At 56.1% G+C, this 18,702-nt stretch overlaps 1 protein-coding gene across 3 annotated transcripts; it reads left to right on the forward strand.

Moving 5' to 3' along the window:
- The first annotated feature begins 2,058 nt into the window (after positions 1-2,058).
- On the forward strand, positions 2,059-17,893 carry ETHE1 (ETHE1 persulfide dioxygenase). Of its 3 annotated transcripts, none has more exons than XM_040976214.1 (7): positions 2,059-2,226; positions 2,513-2,657; positions 3,275-3,423; positions 15,072-15,201; positions 16,218-16,307; positions 16,683-16,799; positions 17,684-17,893. In XM_040976214.1, exons 1-7 carry the CDS (start codon positions 2,146-2,148, stop codon positions 17,734-17,736), a joined length of 765 nt encoding a protein of 254 aa, XP_040832148.1. In that variant the 5' UTR covers positions 2,059-2,145; the 3' UTR covers positions 17,737-17,893. The 3 variants fall into 3 exon arrangements, with proteins under 3 accessions (XP_040832148.1, XP_040832149.1, XP_040832150.1); XM_040976215.1 differs by having other exon boundaries at positions 2,513-2,654; positions 3,305-3,423; XM_040976216.1 differs by lacking the exons at positions 2,513-2,657; positions 3,275-3,423 and having other exon boundaries at positions 2,060-2,226.
- Positions 17,894-18,702: the final 809 nt, after the last annotated feature.

Genomic DNA, 18,702 nt, shown 5'->3' on the forward strand with positions numbered 1-18,702 from the left:
GGCCAGGTGGCCCCGGCAACAGGTGGAGAACTACTAGCCCCCCACCAGCCCCTGCGTCCAACACCAGCTCATACAAAATCATAGCCCTCTTGGGCCTGGAGTCCCAGCCTCCATCTGAGCTTTAGTTCCTGGTCCACTTCTGCTTTCTCTCTCTCTTCCTGTGAGGATTTATTTACTTGAAAGGCAGAATTAAAGAGGTGCTAACTGGTCTTCCATCTGCTGGTTCATTTCCCAAATGATCCCCAGTGGCTGGGGCTGTGCCAGGCTGAGGCCAGGAACCAGGAACTCCGATCAGGTCTCCCACATGGGTTCAGGGACTTCAGCACTTCGGCCGTCCTCTGTTGCTTCCCCTGGATATAAGCAGGAAGCTGGAGCACAAGCAGAGCACGTGGAACATGAACTGGCACCGTAAGGGATGCTGGCACCACAAGTGGTGGCTTGACCCAGCTCACCACAGCACTGGTCCACCTCCCCGCTCTTAAGTGGACTTTCCCTATAAATAAACTATTGCTGTGTGAACTTCTGTCTGTGTGAACTTCATCCAAGTCCCGCAGGCTCAAAAGTGCACCTGCTCCTTGTCTTTCAACTCTCCACCAGAGTCTCACACAAACTTCCTGCAACGTGAACAAAACAGAACCTTCCATTGCAACTCTGATTCCCCAAGGAGAGGCCCGTGTGAGGAGAGGCCTGTGCGAGGAAAGGCCCGTGCGAGGAGAGGCCATTGCGAGGAGAGGCCCATGCAAGGAGAGGCCCGTGCGAGGAAAGGCCCGTGCGAGGAAAGGCCTGTGCGAGGAGAGGCCCGTGCGAGGAGAGGCCCGGGTGAGGAGAGACCCAGGGAGCAGGCAGGCACCATTGTGTGCTCAGACCTGGGGAGGGAAAGTAAGGACTCCCGGGACAGGAGGCCCTGCCAGGAAAAGCTTAGGAGGGCAGAGTGCAGGCTCCAGGGAGGGCAGACCTTGCCACCAGGGCCTCGACTGCATTCTATGGACACTCCAGCGACACCTGGAAAGGCAGTGACACACACACACACACACACACACACCCTCTGTCTGCAGGTTTCTCCATCAACCCCCACCAAATAACCGCAGCAGCCTGAGAGCTGAAACTCAGCACACCACAACTCCACCTGGGTCCTCTATGCACGTGGCAGGAGCCCAAACCCTTGGGCCATCATCTGCTGCTAGCCAGGCACATGAGCAGGGAGCCGGATCAGAAGCCTGGAAAAGCTGGGGTTTGTACCAGGCCCTCTGCATGTGGGATGGAGATAAGGGATCTGGCAGGTGTGCCAGCAGTGGTTTAACCTGCAGAGCCACAACAGCCACCCCTGGATCCAATCTAAGTAACACAGCCAGCAGTCCTGGGACACAGCAGTGAGCTTCAGATAAACATCTTTTCTTTCTTTCTTTCTTTCTTTTTTTTTTTTTTTTAGACATTTGTTTATTTTTATTTGAAATGCAGAGTTACAGAGGAAACTGGATCGGAAGTGAAGCTGCCGGAACTCAAACCTGTGCCTTTATGAGAGGCAGAGGCTTAGTCTGCCCGAGACACTGGCCCCAACATCTTTTTATTTCTTGTAAATTTTGTTTCACACAGTTTTCTGCTTCACTCCTTAAAATGACTTACAACAACCCTTCCCCCTGGGGGCATTGGGAGAATTCAGGGCGGGTCTCCCATGGGGGTGACAGAGACCCCAGGGTTTGTGCCCGTCACTAGCTGGTCTGCACTGGCAGGAGGCTGGAATGTCCCGCCAGAGCCAGGACTAAACCAGGGACTCCGTGCACACCAAGCTGCAGGGGTCTTAACCTCCGGCCAAACACCTGCCTAGCATCTTTTCTCACTCTTACCACCTGCTTTTCCCAGGAGGCCTGTGCGTCTGGAAACCTCAGATTTCTATTCCTCTTCTAGTCTCTTCCTACCACCCCTGCCTCGCTCTCTAGGCGTGGCTCTAGTCTCTGCTTCTCTGGGTCTCCGGAGTGTCCCCAGCGGGGCAGGCTGTCCTTGTCGCTGGGCTCCGCCCGAGGCGCCCGAGGCCCCTTTAAGGCCGGCGCCGCCCTCGGCCCGCCCCTGGCCCGCCCCGGGGTCGGTGCGCCGTGCCCCGAGTGGCGCGCGGGGCTTCCTCCCAGTCCGGACCCGGCGGTGGACACGATGGCTGGCGCTGTGCTGAGGGTCGCCAGGCGGCAGCTGAGCCAGCGCAGCGGGGCTGGAGCCCCCGTGCTCCTGCGGCAGGTGAGGGGTGACCAGACCCGGGGAGGGAGCAGGCTTCCTGGGCCCCAGGCGGCGGGAGAGGGGCTCCCGGGTCGGGGTCGAGGGTTTGGGGGCCGAAAGAGCGCGGGTGCCGAGGGTCTCCTTGGTCTGGGATGTGAGGAAGTTGGCACTTCCCAGTTCTGGCGGTGGTAGGTGGTGGCTGCGCTTTGGCCACTGGGAGGGAGGGGCGGTCCTGGCCGCCGGGCGTGTGGACGTCGGGGTCCGCGCCCTCACCTGTGTCCCGCGCCCCCCACGCCGCCCATCCCAGCTGTTTGAGCCCAACAGCTGCACCTACACATACCTGCTGGGGGACAGAGAATCTCGAGAGGCTGTCCTGATCGACCCGGTTCTGGAAACGGCGCCTCGAGACGCCCAGCTGATCAAGGAGCTGGGGCTGCGGCTGCTGTATGCAGGTCAGTCCACAGGGTGCAGAGAGGGTGCACCGGAAGCTGGTGCCTAAGACCCCAAGGTCTGGGGGAGGAGGGGCTGGGGCTGGACCCCGGGTGTGAGGGAGGAGAGGCTGGACCCCTGGGTGTGAGGGAGGAGTGGCTGGACCCCTGGGTGTGAGGGTGGAGGGGCTGGACCCCTGGGTGTGAGGGAGGAGGGGCTGGACCCCTGGGTGTGAGGGAGGAGGGGCTGTGCTGGACCCCTGGGTGTGAGGGTGGAGGGGCTGGACCCCTGGGTGTGAGGGAGGAGGGGCTGGACCCCTGGGTGTGAGGGAGGAGGGGCTGTGCTGGACCCCTGGGTGTGAGGGAGGAGGGGCTGGACCCCTGGGTGTGAGGGAGGAGGGGCTGGGCCCCTGGGTGTGAGGGTGGAGGGGCTGGACCCCTGGGTGTGAGGGAGGAGGGGCTGTGCTGGACCCCTGGGTGTGAGGGTGGAGGGGCTGGACCCCTGGGTATGAGGGAGGAGGGGCTGCGCTGGACCCCTGGGTGTGAGGGAGGAGGGGCTGGACCCCTGGGTGTGAGGGGGGGCTGGGCTGGACCCTTGGGTGCTGTGTGTACCCTCCTGGACCTGTGCTCCTCTCTCACAGTGAATACCCACTGCCACGCCGACCACATCACCGGCTCAGGGTTGCTGCGGACCCTGCTTCCTGGCTGCCAGTCCGTCATCTCCCGCCTCAGTGGGGCCCAGGCCGACCTGCACATTGAGGAAGGGGACTCCATCCGCTTTGGACGCTTTGTGAGTGAATGACAAATTCCCCAGAGGGTGGTGGCCTGGGCTCCTTAAGGGAGGAGGCCCTGGGCGCCTGACCCTTGAGCTTGGGCGTCTCTGGGAGGTAGGCCCGGGGCAGGCGTCATGTCTGGCCAGGCCCCTTATGTCAACAGGGTTGACCAAGGCTTTGGGGCAGCTCCTTGGGCCTGGCATCTCCGTGACAGTTTCCTGGGGCACCTGGGCCTGTCTGAGAGCCACAGACTGAGGAAGTGCATCCTGTGTCCAGGAGCTGGACGGGCGTTTAAGGAGGCGCTAGCTCCCAGGGGCCAGTGCTGGTAGGGGTGGCGCCTCAAGGGGCCACGTCCTTAAAAGTTGCACCCAGAGCCTCTTCCCAGCTCTAACCCTGCTCTTGCCTCACCCTGACCAGCTCTGAGGGTTCCTGACCACGAGGCTTACAACAGGTTTCAGGCCAGGATTGCCACCAGGGCACTGGGTATCTTGTGGGAGTTGCTCGGGGTAAGCTGGGGGACACGGAGCATCCTGTGAGGGACACGGAGCATCCTGTTGGAGTTGCCAGGGCTACAGCTGGGAGGGCTGCCATTCCAGCTCAGAGGGAAGAGTTTGGCTAACTGTGACCCCGTGAGGTCTCGGCCTGCAGGTTAGCCTGGTGGAGACCCTGGTGGAGACATTCTCCTTGGGTCAGGCTGTTTAGCAGGTCTGAGGGCTGTGTGTGAGGCCAGGGGGCGAGGAGAGGGGTTCGACGGCCTTTGGCTGCACTTCCTCCAGTCCTCCCGGGCGCTATGACAGGAGGCATGCTCACGTGTGTGTCGGGCATGATTGTCAGGTGTGAGCAGGCATGTCGTGGGTTTGAGAGGAGCTTCAGCGGGATTAGGATGGTGAAGGAGTTCGTGTCAAGATGATCTGCTCCACTGAAGGGTTTTTGATGTGTAGACGTGGGAGGGCTGAGCTGTGGTGTAGTTGCTTCGAGCGCTTTTATTTTAATAGCTTTGCTGGTAGCTATGCACTTTACTGTTCGCCTCTTTAAAATACACAGTCCATTGACTTTTAGTATATTCCGAATGGTGCTACCACTACAGCTATTTATTTATGTTAAAAGATTTAATTATGGGCTGGCATGGTAGCCTAGTTGCTAAAGTCCTTAACAATTGTAAAAAAAAAAATTTATTTGTTTTTAATGGAAAGGCAGATTTACAGAGAGACAGAGAGGGAAAGCTCTCCTCTCCGCTGGTTCACTCCCCAGATGGCTGCAGTAGCTGGAGTTGAGCCGATCCAAAGCCAGAACCCAAGAGCTTCTTCCAGGTCTCGCACGCAGGTGCAGGGTCCCAAGGCTTTGGGCCGTCCTCAACTGCTTTCCCAGGCCACAGGCAGGGAGCTGGATGGGAAGGGGAGCAGCCGGGACTTGAGCTAGCATTGTGATATGGGATACCAGCGTGACAAGAGGCAGCTTAACACCAGGTACCACAATGCTGGCACAGTAGAATCAAGAACTGTTGTGGGCTAAGGAGTTGATTAGCACTCGTTAAGCTGAGCCTCTACAGGAAATGGGCTTGGGGTTAGTAGCTCCTGGTCTAATCAGACTCCTTAGCATCCTATTGTTCTGTTAAAGGACTTGGGGAAAGAGTATAATAAGGCATAATAACACCATGCCTACACCGTAGAATTAAGAACATTTTTAAAAAAAGGATTTATTGACTTATTTGAAAGATGGAATTTCAGGGAAGGAGGAGAGAGCGAACTCTTCATCCACTGGTGTATTTCCCAGATGGTCACAATGGCTGGAACTGAGCCGGTTTGAAGCCAGGAGCCAGGTCTCCCACATGGGTGCAGGGACCCAAGTGCTTGGACCATCTTTTCCTAATTTCCCAGGCACATTAGAGGTAGCTGGATTAGAAATGGAGCAGCCCACCTTGCTTGTGGCCTGGGGAAGCAGTTGAGGATGTCCCAAAGCCCTGGGACCCTGGACCGGCTTGGGAGATCTGGAAGAGGCTCCAGGCTCCTGGATCTTCGGATTGGCTCAGCTCTGGCCATTGCGGACACTTGGGGAGTGAATCAACGCATGGAAGATCTTCCTGTCTATATTGACTCTCCAATAAAAATAAACACATCTTTAAAAAAAGAAGGAAATGTAACAGCTGGGTCCTGAACCAGTGCCCATAGAGATGCTGGTCCCGCAGGTGGACGGCTTTACCTGTCACACCACACCACTGGCCCCTAGCGTATTTTCATTGCTTTGTGACCCCAGCCCCTGTGTCTGCCCCTCTCTGGCCAGCCGTAAGCACTTTCTAATCTATTTTCCTTCACTGTGGATTGGCTTGTTCTGGGCATTTCACAGAAGCAGAGTCAGACCATATGGGGTCTTCTGTGAGTGGTTTTTATAAAGGTTTTAAACCCCACCCCTGTTGTGGCGTGCGCTGACTGGCAGTGTCCCCCGCTGTGAATGGTTAGGGCAGTTCTTCATTGGTCAGTCGGTGGGCAGTGGAGCTCGGGCAGCTGTTTGTGCGAACGGGCGTCCCCGGCTCTGTTGGGCGATACCGGGGTGGAATGGCTGGGTCGCATGGAATCACCAAAGTGTCCTCCAGTGTGGCCGCGCCTTTTCCAGTCCTGCTGGCTAGCGGTTCGACTCCGCTGGGGTCAGCCCTTCTCATTGTGATGGCATGGTTCCTCGGGGTTTGTTTGTTGACGGTGTGGCTGCTTCATAAGTCTTTGAGAAGATGGGGTTCGGGATCCCTGCAGCCGCGTCCGGGGACCTGGGTTTGAGTCCCAGCTCTGGCTCTTCACCCCGGCTTCCTGGTAAGGCACGCCTTCGGGGGCAGTCGTGAGGATGCGTGGACGGGGTCCCTGTTGTCAGGCCCTGTGCTTCTCTGGGCAATGAACCACCAGACGAGAGCATTCTCTTTCTCTCTCAAATGTATGTTTACATTTAAAATGGGCATCAAAGAAAGGTAAGTGTCAGCCCAGTCTGGCCACCGTAGCCATCTGGGGAGCAGCCCCGTGAGTGGGAGATTTCTCTCTGTCCGTCTCCCTGTCTCTTCCTTCTCTCTCTGTAACTCTGCCTTTCAAATTCAAAAAAAAAAAAAAGTTTTTACAAAAAGATATGTTTTAGCCATCTCTTTAAAAAAAAAGTAAAAAAGATTTTGGAAAAAAATGTAAAAATGGACTGCAAAGGAGCTTCAAGAAGTTCACAAACACAATGCAGTATATATTAAACAGAGAAGAGGGAGGGTCAGGGTTGTGGCAAAGCAGACTAAGCCACTGCCTGCAGTGCTAGCACTGATTTGAGTCCCTGCTGCTCCACTTCCCATCCAGCTCCCTGCTTGTGGCCTGGGAAAGCAGCCGAGGACGACCCAAAGCCTCAGGACCCTGCACCCATATGGGAGACCCAGAAAACGCTCCTGGCTCCTGGCCTGGGATCAGCTCAGCTCTGGCTGAGGTAGCTACTTGGGGAGTGAACCAACAGATGGAAGATGTTTGTCTCTCCTTTTCTTTGTCAATTTGCCTTTCCAAGAAAAATAAATAAATCTAAAAAAAAAAAGTGATTGCAACACTTGGGGCTGAACTTGGGCCAGAGCTGGGAACTGCCAGGGATCCCACGTGGGGTCAAGGACCCAGTGACTTGAGCCAGGGTCTGTGTTAGCAGGAAGCTGGGGTCAGGACCTGCCACCTGGTATCCAATCCAGATGTTCCAATACATGATGCAAGCATCTGTGCTGGTGTCTTAACTACCAGGCCAACTGCCGCCCTCCCAACAATTTGATTGCAAAATACTTATCTGAAAGACAGAAAGACACAGAGAAGGGGAGACAGACAGATGTGTTCTGTCTGCTGATTCACTCCCCAGTGGCCGTATTAGTTAGGGTGGGCCAGGCCTAAGTCAGGCTCCTGGAACTCTGCTGTGCATGGCAGGGGCCCAAACACTTGGGCTGCCTCCTAGTGTACTAGCAGGGGGCTGGCCCAGAAGCAGAGCCGCTGGACCTAGCTGGTGCTCTAACAATGGGATACCAGCTTTGCAGGTGGCAGCTTAATAACCTACAATCCTCCCCCTCCAAGCAATTTTTGAAAGATATATTTATTTTTATTTGAAAGGCAGATTTATAGAGAGGAGAGAAAAATCTTCTGCACATCGATTCATACCCCACATGGTCGCAATGGCTAGAGTTGAGTCAATCTGAAGCCAGGAGTCAGGAGGAGATTCCTCTGGGTCTGGCACGCAGGTGTGGGATCCCAAGGATTTGGGCCATCCTTTGCTGTTTTCCTAGGCCCAGGCAGGGAGCTGGATGGAAAGCGGAGCAGCAGGGATGCAAATTGATGCCTGTATTGAATGCCAGAATTACAGATGGAGGATTAACCTGTTGAGCCACTGTGCTACTCCACAACAAATTAAGTAACAATTATTTGTTTGTTGGAAAGGCAGATCAGATTTACAGGAAGAAGGAGAGACAGAAGATCCTCCATTCACTGGTTCCCTTCTTAAGTGGCCTCAATAGCCAGAGCTGAGCTGATCGGAAGCCAGGAGCTTCTTCCAGGTCTGCCACATGGGTGCCGGGTCTGAAGGGTTTTTGCCATCCAATACTGCTTTCCCAGGCCACAAGCAGGGAGCTGGGTGGAAAGTGGAGCGGCCAGGACACAAACTGGCACCCACAAAGGACCCTGGCACTTGCAAGGTGAGGATTTAGTCCCTAAGCCATTTCACCAGGCCCTAAATGACAATTTCTTTTTTATGATTTTGACTTATATGTTACTCTTCTCATTAAGAAAATAGAATCCACGCATCAGCGCAAGCTTTAAGGTGACTTTTAGTTTCTGAGACGCAGAGACTGAGAAGGACAGAGGGCTCACTGTTGGTTTGCTTTTCCAAGCACCCCCAACAGCCCCGGCTCAGGCCAGGCTGAAGCCAGGAGCCCAGCGCGCGGGTAGGAGGCAGGGTTGCAGCCTCGGGAGCCGTCAGCTCCGTGTGCCAAGAGGCGCGCCAGCGGGAAGCCGGAGTGGGGAGCCAGGTGTGGAACCCCCCAGGCGCGTGGTGCCCTGAGTGGTTTCTGTACAGCTGAGCTGGAGACGAGTCCCCGGACAGCCCTTGAACGAGTTTTACATTTTATTTTTTAATTTATTTTGTTTTTATTATTTCTTTGATTCCTCTTTATTATTAATAATATTATTATTATTTGCTCTCGCTGTGGTCAAGTTTTTTACATTCAAGGTGGACCAAGCTTAGATGGATTCCTTGTGAACAGACGGAAGCGATGACTGAGAACTGGACGTGGGGTCCCCGTCGGGGACACCGTGGACAAAGCGCAACCGCCTGTTGGTTCTGCTGATGCAGAGGGGTCCCCCTCTTCCCCAGGGTGGGGGAAGATTCCCTAGCCTCCCCCTCTGGAGACCCCCCCAGAGGCCCCGGCTGGACACAGGGGCCAGTCTGTTGCAGCAGCTCCCTGGTATCACTTGGCTGACCCACCCGGAGCCTGCTTCCTCCTGTCTGAAACGAGATATCTGAATAGTGGAGCCTGTCTCAGTCCGCGCCATAACCCCCAGCATCTTGCTATGAAAACTTTTGAGTACATAGAAAAGTTGGAGACTGTTACAGTATTCAGCTCTGTCACTCATCACTCCTTTTTTTCTGTGAAGGTTTATTTAGTTCCATGATGGGCAGTTACAGAGATCAGCTGATGCACTCTGCAGATGAAGACAATGGCTGGTGCTGAGCCAAGCAGAGGCCAGAAGGCCGGATCTCCCGTCCGGGTCTCCCACACGGGCGGTCAAGCCCAGGCACTTGGGCTGCCTTCTGCTGCTTTCCAAGCAGGGAGCTGGATCAGACATGGGGCAGGTGGGACTTGAACCCGCACTCACTGAGCTGCAAGGCCGGCCTCACGTCCTCTTTTTGGTACACCTGCCGCTTACACCTATCCCTTACACACAACAGCTTTGCTTTTCTTTTCTCTACAAAGCAAAAGAAGATAATTTAGCCGATGAAAGATCAGGATATTTAGCCACAAGCGAAGGTGAAGTTTTGGATTTTGGAGTTCACAGAATTTAGGCACCGTGCACATTTCCATCTGGATTAAGTACTTTAGCACGAAAGGCAAGGTGCTGCAGGCCTGCTTGCCACCAGGGGGCAGTGTAGACTGGGAGCCGCGGGCTGCTCATTGGCGAACTGCCTCTCTGCTTTCCTTATCAGCCAGGTAGTTGGGGCAGGTAACAGGTGGGAGAGCAGTAGTGCAGAGCCGCCATGGGCAATGCACCACTTGGGACATTTTGTATTAGAATGCCTGGGTTTGAATCCTGGCCCCAGCTCCCAGCTAACGGGCACCCTGGGAGGCAGAGCCCCTGCCACCCACGTGGCAGATACCTGGCTGGAGCTCCAGGCTCCTGGCGACGGCCCAGCCCTGGCTTGCTGCAGACATTGGGGGCATGAACCAGCAGGTAGGAGAGCTGTCTCGCTCAGAATTCTAAATGAGGAAATAAATAACTAAGGGAGAATAGGCACAGAGAAGCATTGTGTGATCATAGGATGGGGGTGACTGGGTGGGGAGGACGAGGGGTCCCGGGGTGGGGTGGGTACCCCCACTTCCCACCTCTCTGTTGCAGCGCCAGAAGCAGCTGCAATTGTGTTGCATGCTGCCCCTTGCAAATTTTTTGTTGTTCTGTTTTGTTTTTACTGGAAAGTCAGATATACAGAGGAGGAGAGACAGAGAGGAAGATCTTCCATCCACTGGCTCACTCCCCAAGTGGCCGCAATGGCCAGAACTGAGCTAATCTGAAGCCAGGAGCCAGGAGCTTCTTCCAGGTCTCCCAGGCGGGTGCGCAGGGTCCCAAGGCTTTGGGCTGTCCTCCACTGCTTTCCCAGACCACAAGCAGGGAGCTGGATGGGAAGTGGAGCTGCCAAGATTAGAACCGGCGCCCATATGGGACCCTGGCATATGCAAGGTGAAAACTTTAGCCACTAGGCTACTGCTCCAGGCCCCTCTACAAATTTTTAGTTTTTGTGTTGTGCTGGCTCTATAGTGAATTGGAATAGAGCTGGCCTCGCAGCACTGCAGAATGGGTGACCACCTGGGGCGAGGGAGCCCTTGGAAGGCAACCCCATCAGTGCCAGGAGGATGTGTGACTCAGTGTCTCCTAACCCGCAGGGGTAAGGCTGGGGCTGCCGCAGCGGCACACAGCGTCCCTCGGCTGCTGGCCGAGCCTCCAGTCCCGGCCCCCAGCATTCCTGTCCAGCCACGGCGCTCCTGGGAGAGCCAGAGGGCTTTTGGGATCTGTTGTGAACATTGAGTTTCTTCAGCAGTTCCTCTGGGCGCCCTCAGCTCCGTCAGAACTCTTCTCTTACAAAACCCTTGTCCCCAGCCAGGGAACAGGTAGTACCTTTGTTTCTTCTGTAAATAGCGAGCCCGGGTTCAGTGTCCCCACGCCTCCCACCCGCCCCCATGAGGTTCTCGGGTCGTTCCGCGTGCCAGTCCGGCTTGCACTGACGTTTGTGCTGACGCTGGAGGCTGCCAGCCCTGCCTGGGAGAAGCCCCGGTGTGGTGTGTACCGCGTGGTGCCTTCCACCTGCTGCCAGGGAACCTGGGACTTCTCTCTCTTTGCTACAGACTGAAGTGGACTGTGGATACTTAAGTATCTGTTGAGAATAGCAATTGGATAACAGGTGCGCGTGCTTTTTGCCTGACACTGTGCTAAGTGAATTTTCCTAGCCTTTTCTCTCCCCTTGCAGCACTCAGGGTTGGCCCAGGCTGAAACCAGGAGCTTGCAACTCCATGGGTCTCCCACATGGATGACAGGGATACAGGCATTTGAGCCATCTTCTCTTGCTTTCCAAGGCACTTTAGCAAGGAGCTGGATCGGAAGTAGAGCAGCCAGGACTGGAACCAGCACTCATTGGGATGCTGGCACTGCAAGTGGTGTCTTTATCTACTTTGCTGACCCCTCAAAATATTCTTTTTATCACGCAACACTTACCACTTGGCTGTGTATATTCCTAAGTGTTTCCTTTTTGTACTGATTCTTTTTTTTTTTAAATAAGATTTATTTATTTTTATTGGAAAGGCAGATATACAGAGAGAAGGAGAGACAGAGAGAAAGACCTTCCGTCCACTGGTTCACTCCCAAGGTGGCCACAACATCTGGAGCTGTGCTGATCTGAAGCCAGGAGCCAGGAGCTTCTTCTGGGTCTCCCATGCAGGTACAGGATCCCAAGTCTTTGGGCTGTCTTCGACTGCTTTCCCAGGCCACAGGCAGGGAGCTGGTTGGGAAACGGGGCTGCTGGGGTTAGAACTGGTGCCCATATGGGATCCTGGCACGTTTAAGGCGAGGACTTTAACTGCTACATTATGGCGCCGGGTCCTGTACTAATTCTTATGGCAGACCTCTGAGCTGGGCACAGCTGTGAGTCCGCTTTACGAATGGACAGAGAGGGGAGACGGCGTGTCCAACGGCTGCCTCTCAGCGGAGCCCAGGGTCAGAATCCCCGCCATCTGGCCCCAGAGCGCTGGCTGTTGGTTTTATAATCTCACCGGTTCTGTTTACACAAAGTCTGGAACACGCAAATTGTATCAGCAGAAAGCAGGTCAGGGGCTGTCTGAAGCCATGGCTGGAGGAAGCAGGGACCGCGAGCAGGGTGGCGATGGGATTAGGGGCGTGTCAGTGGCAGTGCCTGAGCACAGGTGCAGGAGAAGAGAGAGGTGGGGGAGCTCCCCAGGCCCGGGCGTGGCCCCGCCCTGATCGCCCTAAGGAAAAAGGGTTCCAGGCTGTTGAAACCTTTGGGTGCACTGGGGGAAACCAGGGTCACGGTCACCACCCTGCAGCTGACTTTGGCTGTGGGTCACGGTCACCACCCCGCAGCTGACTTAGAGTCAAGTTTGGTCTTTGGTCTTCTGACGTTGGTCACCACGTGCCTCCAGATGTCCTCATATCTGGATTCCGGGTGGAATCCTCAGCTTTCTAACCACCCCGAGTCGGCCTGGGCTTCTCCGCTCCCTCCTCCCCTTCCATCCTAGGCCGTGTGAAGCCCACGTCATCCCCTTGTCCTGTCTGTGAGCTGCCTCTGTGGTGTCGAGCTCATTCCGCATTGCGCTGGGCAGCTGGGATGCACGCTGTTGGCAGCTGTAGGCGCTTGTCCCCCAAGGCTCTTCCGGTGGTGACATTAAGAAGCAGCGGGACATTCTTTTAAAAAGATTTATTTATTTCTATTGGAAAGGCAGATTTACAGAGAGGAGAAAAAGAGAGGAAGATCTTCTGTCCTCTGATTCACTCCCCAAGTGGCCACAAGAGCTGGAGCTGAACCGATCTGGAACTAGGAGCCTTTTCCGGGTCTCCCATGTGGGTGCTCCTGGCTCCTGGCTTCGGATCAGCTCAGCTCTGGCTGTTATTGCCACTTGGGGAGTGAATCAGCAGACAGAAGATCTTCCTCTCTGTCTCTCCCTCTGTCTGTATATCTGATTGTCCAATTAAAAAATTAGTAAATCTTAACAAAAAGAAGGCAGGCAGGCAGGCAGACACAGTAAGAGAGCTCCTTTCTGCTGGCTCACTCTCCAGATGCCCTCCACGGACAGGGCTGGGCCAGGCCAAAGCCAGGGGCAGGGAGCTCCGTCAGGGCCTCCCATGTGGGTGGCAGAGTGGCCTGAACACCTGAGCCGTCAGCTGCTGCCCCCCAGGGTGTGCGTTGTGAGCAGGGAGCTGGAATGCAGGGCGGACCGGGATGCGGGTACTCCTGTGTGGGGGGTGGGCATTCCGAGCTACACCAAACACTCTCAAAAATTTTTGCACCAAAGTAAGCATATTTTGTTTCCAGTTTTTGTAAGCTTTTTGAAATTCTCATGTATACCATGTGATCTGCTCCAGGTTACAAAGCAATTGTAGGTTTTCCTCTAGAAAAGCTTTACATCTTATTTTTCATATTTAGGTCTGTGGTCAATTTGGAATTTTATTTTTGTGTATAGCGTAAGGTAAAGATCAGGATAATTTTTTTTTCCTCAAAAAGACTTTAATTATCCTGGAGACATGAAGCATGTCATCTCTCTCCTATCCCCACTGCAATGTCATTTTATTTTTCTTTCTTTCTTTACAGATTAATTCACTTTTTTGAAAGGCATTTATAGAGCAAATGAGAAACACAGAAAGAGAGATCTTTCCTCTGCTGGAACACTCTCAAAGTGTTCACAGAACTGAGCCAGTCAGAAGCCAGGAACTTCTTCTGGATCTCGCGCGTGTGTGCAGAGTCCCAAGGCTTTGGGCCGTCCTCAGCTGCTTTCCCAGGCCACAGGCAGGGAGCTGGATGGGAAGTGGAGTGACCGGGATTTGAACCGGTTCCCAAATGAGATGATAACAGTGTAGGCTGAAGTTTAACCTGCAGTGCCATGGCGCTGGCCCCATCATTTCTGTCTCCTTGGATGAAACGGTGCTTGATTGAAAGGGTGGTCCCACAGAGGATGGGTCAGGATGCTTTGCTCAGCTCTCCTGTGGCTTCCTTCTCCCACGCTGTCTGAGCCTTACTGATGTCTCCCTGACATCATTCTGTCACTCACTTTCTAGAAAGTCACTGGATGAGAAGTGGAGCAGCTGGGACATGAACTGGTGCCCGTGTGGGATGCCAGTGTGCAGGAGACAGCGTAACGGGTTCTGCCACAGGACTGGCCGCTGTCCGCTGGCTTTTTGTTGTTAGAGACAGATTTTACTTATTGGAAAGGCAGAGTGATAAGGAGAGAGATTTCATCTACTAATTCACTCCCCAGATGGCCAACAGCCAGGGCTGAGGCAGGCCGAAGCCAGGAGCCTGGAGCTCCATGGTGGTCTCCCTGTGCAGGTGCGGCGGCCTAGGCACGTGGGCCACCCTCCCTGAAGCGGACATGGGCTGCCGGAGAGACCAGCGCTGTCAGCCCTGCCTGTGGCTTTTTGCCTGTAATAGTTCCCCTGGCCTGAGATTTGACTCCCTGCAATTTCAGTTACCTACATTCATCTAGAGTCCAAAGATGCTCCTTGGAAATTTCCAGGCATCCACGGAGGCCCAGAGGGTGGGACATATCCCTTGTGCATAAGGAGGAGCCTGCTGTGTTTATTCTCCTTCTCCGAGCTGCCTGTTCTTTGGGGAGTTCTAATTGATGGTAGGAGCTGTCTGTATCTTAAGACTATTTACACGTTTCATTGCTTGGTTATGCATCTTCCTCATATTGTCTCTGAGGTTTTTGCTTTTTGACTATGATTTTTAAAAATATTACCAAGTGAGGGGCTGGTGCAGTGCCATAGCACGCTAATCCTCGCCTGCAGCACTGGAATCTCATACGGGCGCCAGTTCAAGTCCTGGATGCTCCACTTCCCATCCAGCTCTCTGCTTGTGGCCTGGGAAAGCAGTCGAGGACGGCCCAAAGCCTTGGGACCCTGCACTAGCTGCTGGCTCCTGGCTTCAGGTTGGCTCAATTCCAACCATTGCAGCCATTTGAGGAGTGAAACCAGCCAGTGAAAAGTCTTTCTCACTTTCTTGTCTCTCCTCTCTGATCTGCTTTTCCAATAAAAATAAATCAATTTTAAAGTAAGTCTTTAATCCAGTTGGAGCTTACCCTGTTGAGGTTTGAGTTGGTCCAGGTGTGACCCTGCGATGGGGTGGGGCTCCCGTGGGCAGTCACCTGCCCGGCTTCCTGGTGATGTCTCTGTGCCCCTTCCTTCCCCACCAGGCGTTGGAGACTCGGGCCAGCCCCGGCCACACCCCAGGCTGTGTCACCTTCGTCCTGAATGACCACAGCATGGCCTTCACGGGAGACGCCCTGTTGATCCGCGGCTGTGGACGGACGGACTTCCAGCAAGGTCTCCGCCTCTTCCCTCCCGTTCCCTGAGATCTTAGCTTCGCTGTGTGCACACATTGTGCTAGGTCTCTGTTACAAACGAGGGTTGGGTCTTGAAGGTGTTTCACTGCCGCACGTGGGGAGAGTCAGATGCAGGGCCAAGCAGCTGTCAGGGCTACGGCGAGAACGGCCGGCGTGTGTAGAGGATGCCGCCGCCACATGGCTCGCCCACAGGGCTGGCGGTGACTGCTCCTGCCGGTCGGGGCCTGTGTCGTCCTCGTTATAAGGATCACCTGAGTGCCTGACGGGTGAGCGTCCCCAGAAGGAGTGGTCAGAGAGAAAGGGACAAGCGAGACAAAGAGGCAGAGAGAGAGGGAGAGGGAGGTGGGAAGGGAGGCATGGAGAAAGGCAGAGGGAAAGATGGGGAGGAGAGAGACGGAAGGAGAAAGACCTTAGAAGCCACTGTATGTCCCTTTTGCAGCAGCATCCTGCTTGTCGCACACACATCACTAGTCCGGGGAGTCAGGAAGCAAGTGACCTGTGTCAGAGAGGCTGCAGTTGAGGCTGCCTAGGCTTGCACAGCCCAGGGTGGGTGCTGTGGGCTGGGACTTGGCTGCCGGAGGTGATCTGAGACAGGGGTTACGTTTGGGGCTTGGCGGCTGGGCAGGGGGCATTGGATCTGCGGGTTCCAGTGGGTTCTGCATCTCAGTGTCTGGCTGCCCTGATACCCAGTTGGGAGATTCAGCAGTGGGTGAGAGAGCAGACAGGCATGCTGGGAAGCCAGACCCCTTGCCCCAACTTGTGACTCGGGGCTCACTTGCTGCTGGCACCTGGTTCCCCTCCCTCACGGTCTCCTGGGGGTTGGCTGGATTTCACACTGTTCCTCCCAGCTGTTCCACCTCCTCAGCATGCTGCTCCCTCCCCAGCTGGACATAGACAGAGGGGTGTCAGTAGGAGCTGAGGCAGAGGGTTTGGCAAGGCTGAGTCGACCCATCCCCGCTTCCGTTGACCCACTGACCTCTGACCTTTCCTCCCCAGGCTGTGCTAAGACCTTGTACCACTCAGTCCATGAAAAGATCTTCACGCTGCCAGGGCACTGTCTGATCTACCCTGCTCACGACTACCATGGTGAGGGCTTCCTGGAGAAGGTGTGGGGCGTCTGGAACTTTGGAGAGGGGACTGCAAGCTGTTGTCAAGTCCAGGCATGGGGGCTGCAGATCCCAGACACTCCTCCACCTGCGGCTCAGAGTCTGTGTGCCCCTCCATGCTGCAAGACTGCTGGGCTTCCACACTGCGGCTCCCTCCAAAGACTGCAGAACTAGGGAACTACATTTCCCAGGATGCTCATGGAGGAAGAAGAGCAATGTTAGATGCATTCTTAGGGGAGCCTGTTAGTCCCCAGCTTCAGAGCCTCCTGGGAGATGTAGTTCTGAGAGCCCTCCCACCCATCTCCCTGGGGTCTGGACCTGCTGACTTTCCTTCTTCCCCTCCCTTGTCCACTAGGGCTCACAGTGTCCACTGTGGAGGAGGAGCGCACTCTGAACCCACGACTCACCCTCAGCTGTGAGGAATTTGTGAAGGTCATGGACAACCTCAACCTGCCCAAACCTAAGCAGATAGGTACAACACTGGGGTCCAGAACTGCTAGTCTGAGGGAGGAGGGGCTGGGCTGGACCCCTGGGTGTGAGGGAGGAGGGGCTGGACCCCTAGGTGTGAGGGGCCGGGGCTGGACCCCTGGGTGTGAGGGAGGAGGGGCTGGACCCCTGGGTGTGAGGGAGGAGGGGCTGGACCCCTGGGTGTGAGGGAGGAGGGGCTGGACCCCTGGGTGTGAGGGAGGAGAGGCTGGACCCCTGGGTGTGAGGGAGGAGAGGCTGGACCCCTGGGTGTGAGGGAGGAGAGGCTGGACCCCTGGGTGTGAGGGAGGAGGGGCTGGACCCCTGGGTGTGAGGGAGGAGAGGCTGGACCCCTGGGTGTGAGGGAGGAGAGGCTGGACCCCTGGGTGTGAGGGAGGAGAGGCTGGACCCCTGGGTGTGAGGGAGGAGAGGCTGGACCCCTGGGTGTGAGGGAGGAAGGGCTGGACCCCTGGGTGTGAGGGAAGAGGGGCTGGACCCCTGGGTGTGAGGGAGGAGGGGCTGGACCCCTGGGTGTGAGGGAGGAGGGGCTGGGGATGGACCCCTGGGTGTGAGGGAGGAGGGGCTGGGGCTGCACCCCTAGGTGTGAGGGAGGAGGGGCTGTGCGGGACCCCTGGGTGTGAGGGAGGAGGGGCTGGACCCCTGGGTGTGAGGGAGGAGGGTCTGGGCTGGACCCCTGGGTGTGAGGGAGGAGGGTCTGGGCTGGACCCCTGGGTGTGAGGGAAGAGGGGCTCTGGCTGCACCCCTAGGTGTGAGGGAGGAGGGGCTCGGGCTGCATCCCTGGGTGCACTGAGGTCAGGCACCCTGAGGACGCAGGCTTGGGCTATGTGGGTCCCCACCATCACATGGGGACTATGGGGTTCTCATCTGCAGACTTTGCCGTGCCAGCCAACATGCGCTGTGGGGTGCAGAGCCCCCCGTCCTGACAACATGCGCTGTGAGGTTCCTGTATCCGTTATGAATGTACTTGACGAGAGGGTGAGGGTGATGGGGAAGAGCTGCCCCCCAGCCTCCCCTCTTCTCCCCCTCACACTCTCCCATGAGCCCTTTGAGCTTCTCAAATAAAGCCTCTTTTGGGTTTTGGCTGTTGTCTGACTTGTGCTGGGCATGTGGGCTGAGAGCCTCGGGGTGAATGCTGGGGCCCTGGGGGGGGGGCGGGCTCTGACGCAAAGTTGCAGCAGGGACTCATCTGATCTTGGTGTGAAGTGCTTCACCGTCCTTGGCCTCAGTCTTCTCATCTGTGGGATGGGTGGGCGCTGTGATGAGAAGATGATATGTCGGCAGCCTCTGCCGGCCTGACATGCTCCCCGCCCTTGTCAACTGTTAACTGCTGCTATCCTGGGGGAGGATCTCTCAGGCACTTCCGGGCCCTGTCAGATATGTCATGGGTATCAGCATGCTTCCAACAGGGGTTTCTCCCTCCCCCCTGGGCGGCGGCTGACTCCCACAACAGCTGTGAGCTGACAATCTGCTGAGCCGCCCAGCTCCCTCCAGGGGATTTTCCTGTTTGCACACAGAGGAGAGGGTCTGGCTGACACCTCTGCCCTCCACCCCGACACACGTTGACCTTGGTTTCTTTCTGGGCGGGTGTCTGACTCAGCTCAGGGCACCCCCTCCCCTTGGCCAGCTCCCCGAACCGGTCGGAGCCCTTCCAAGGGGCTTATTAGAGGGGAGAGGCCCCCATCTGTCTTCCCATCTCTACGATGTAGCACTTCCGGATTTGGGCATCACCTGGCCCTGCCGGGCGACAGGAATGTGGACGCCGGAGGCCGAGGGGGAAGTGGTGATGCTGGGTTCTGCGGGGTGGGGCCGCCGCGGGCGGGCCGGCTGGTGGCACCCTCCTCCCTCGGAGCTGTTGGACCTGTTGTGCCCCCTCCCTCCGCTTCCGGGCT

This window comes from Ochotona curzoniae, unplaced genomic scaffold, assembly GCF_017591425.1.
Source record: "Ochotona curzoniae isolate NIBS_2020 unplaced genomic scaffold, NIBS_Ocur_1.0 contig_2699, whole genome shotgun sequence".
Classification (NCBI taxonomy): Eukaryota; Metazoa; Chordata; class Mammalia; order Lagomorpha; family Ochotonidae; genus Ochotona; species Ochotona curzoniae.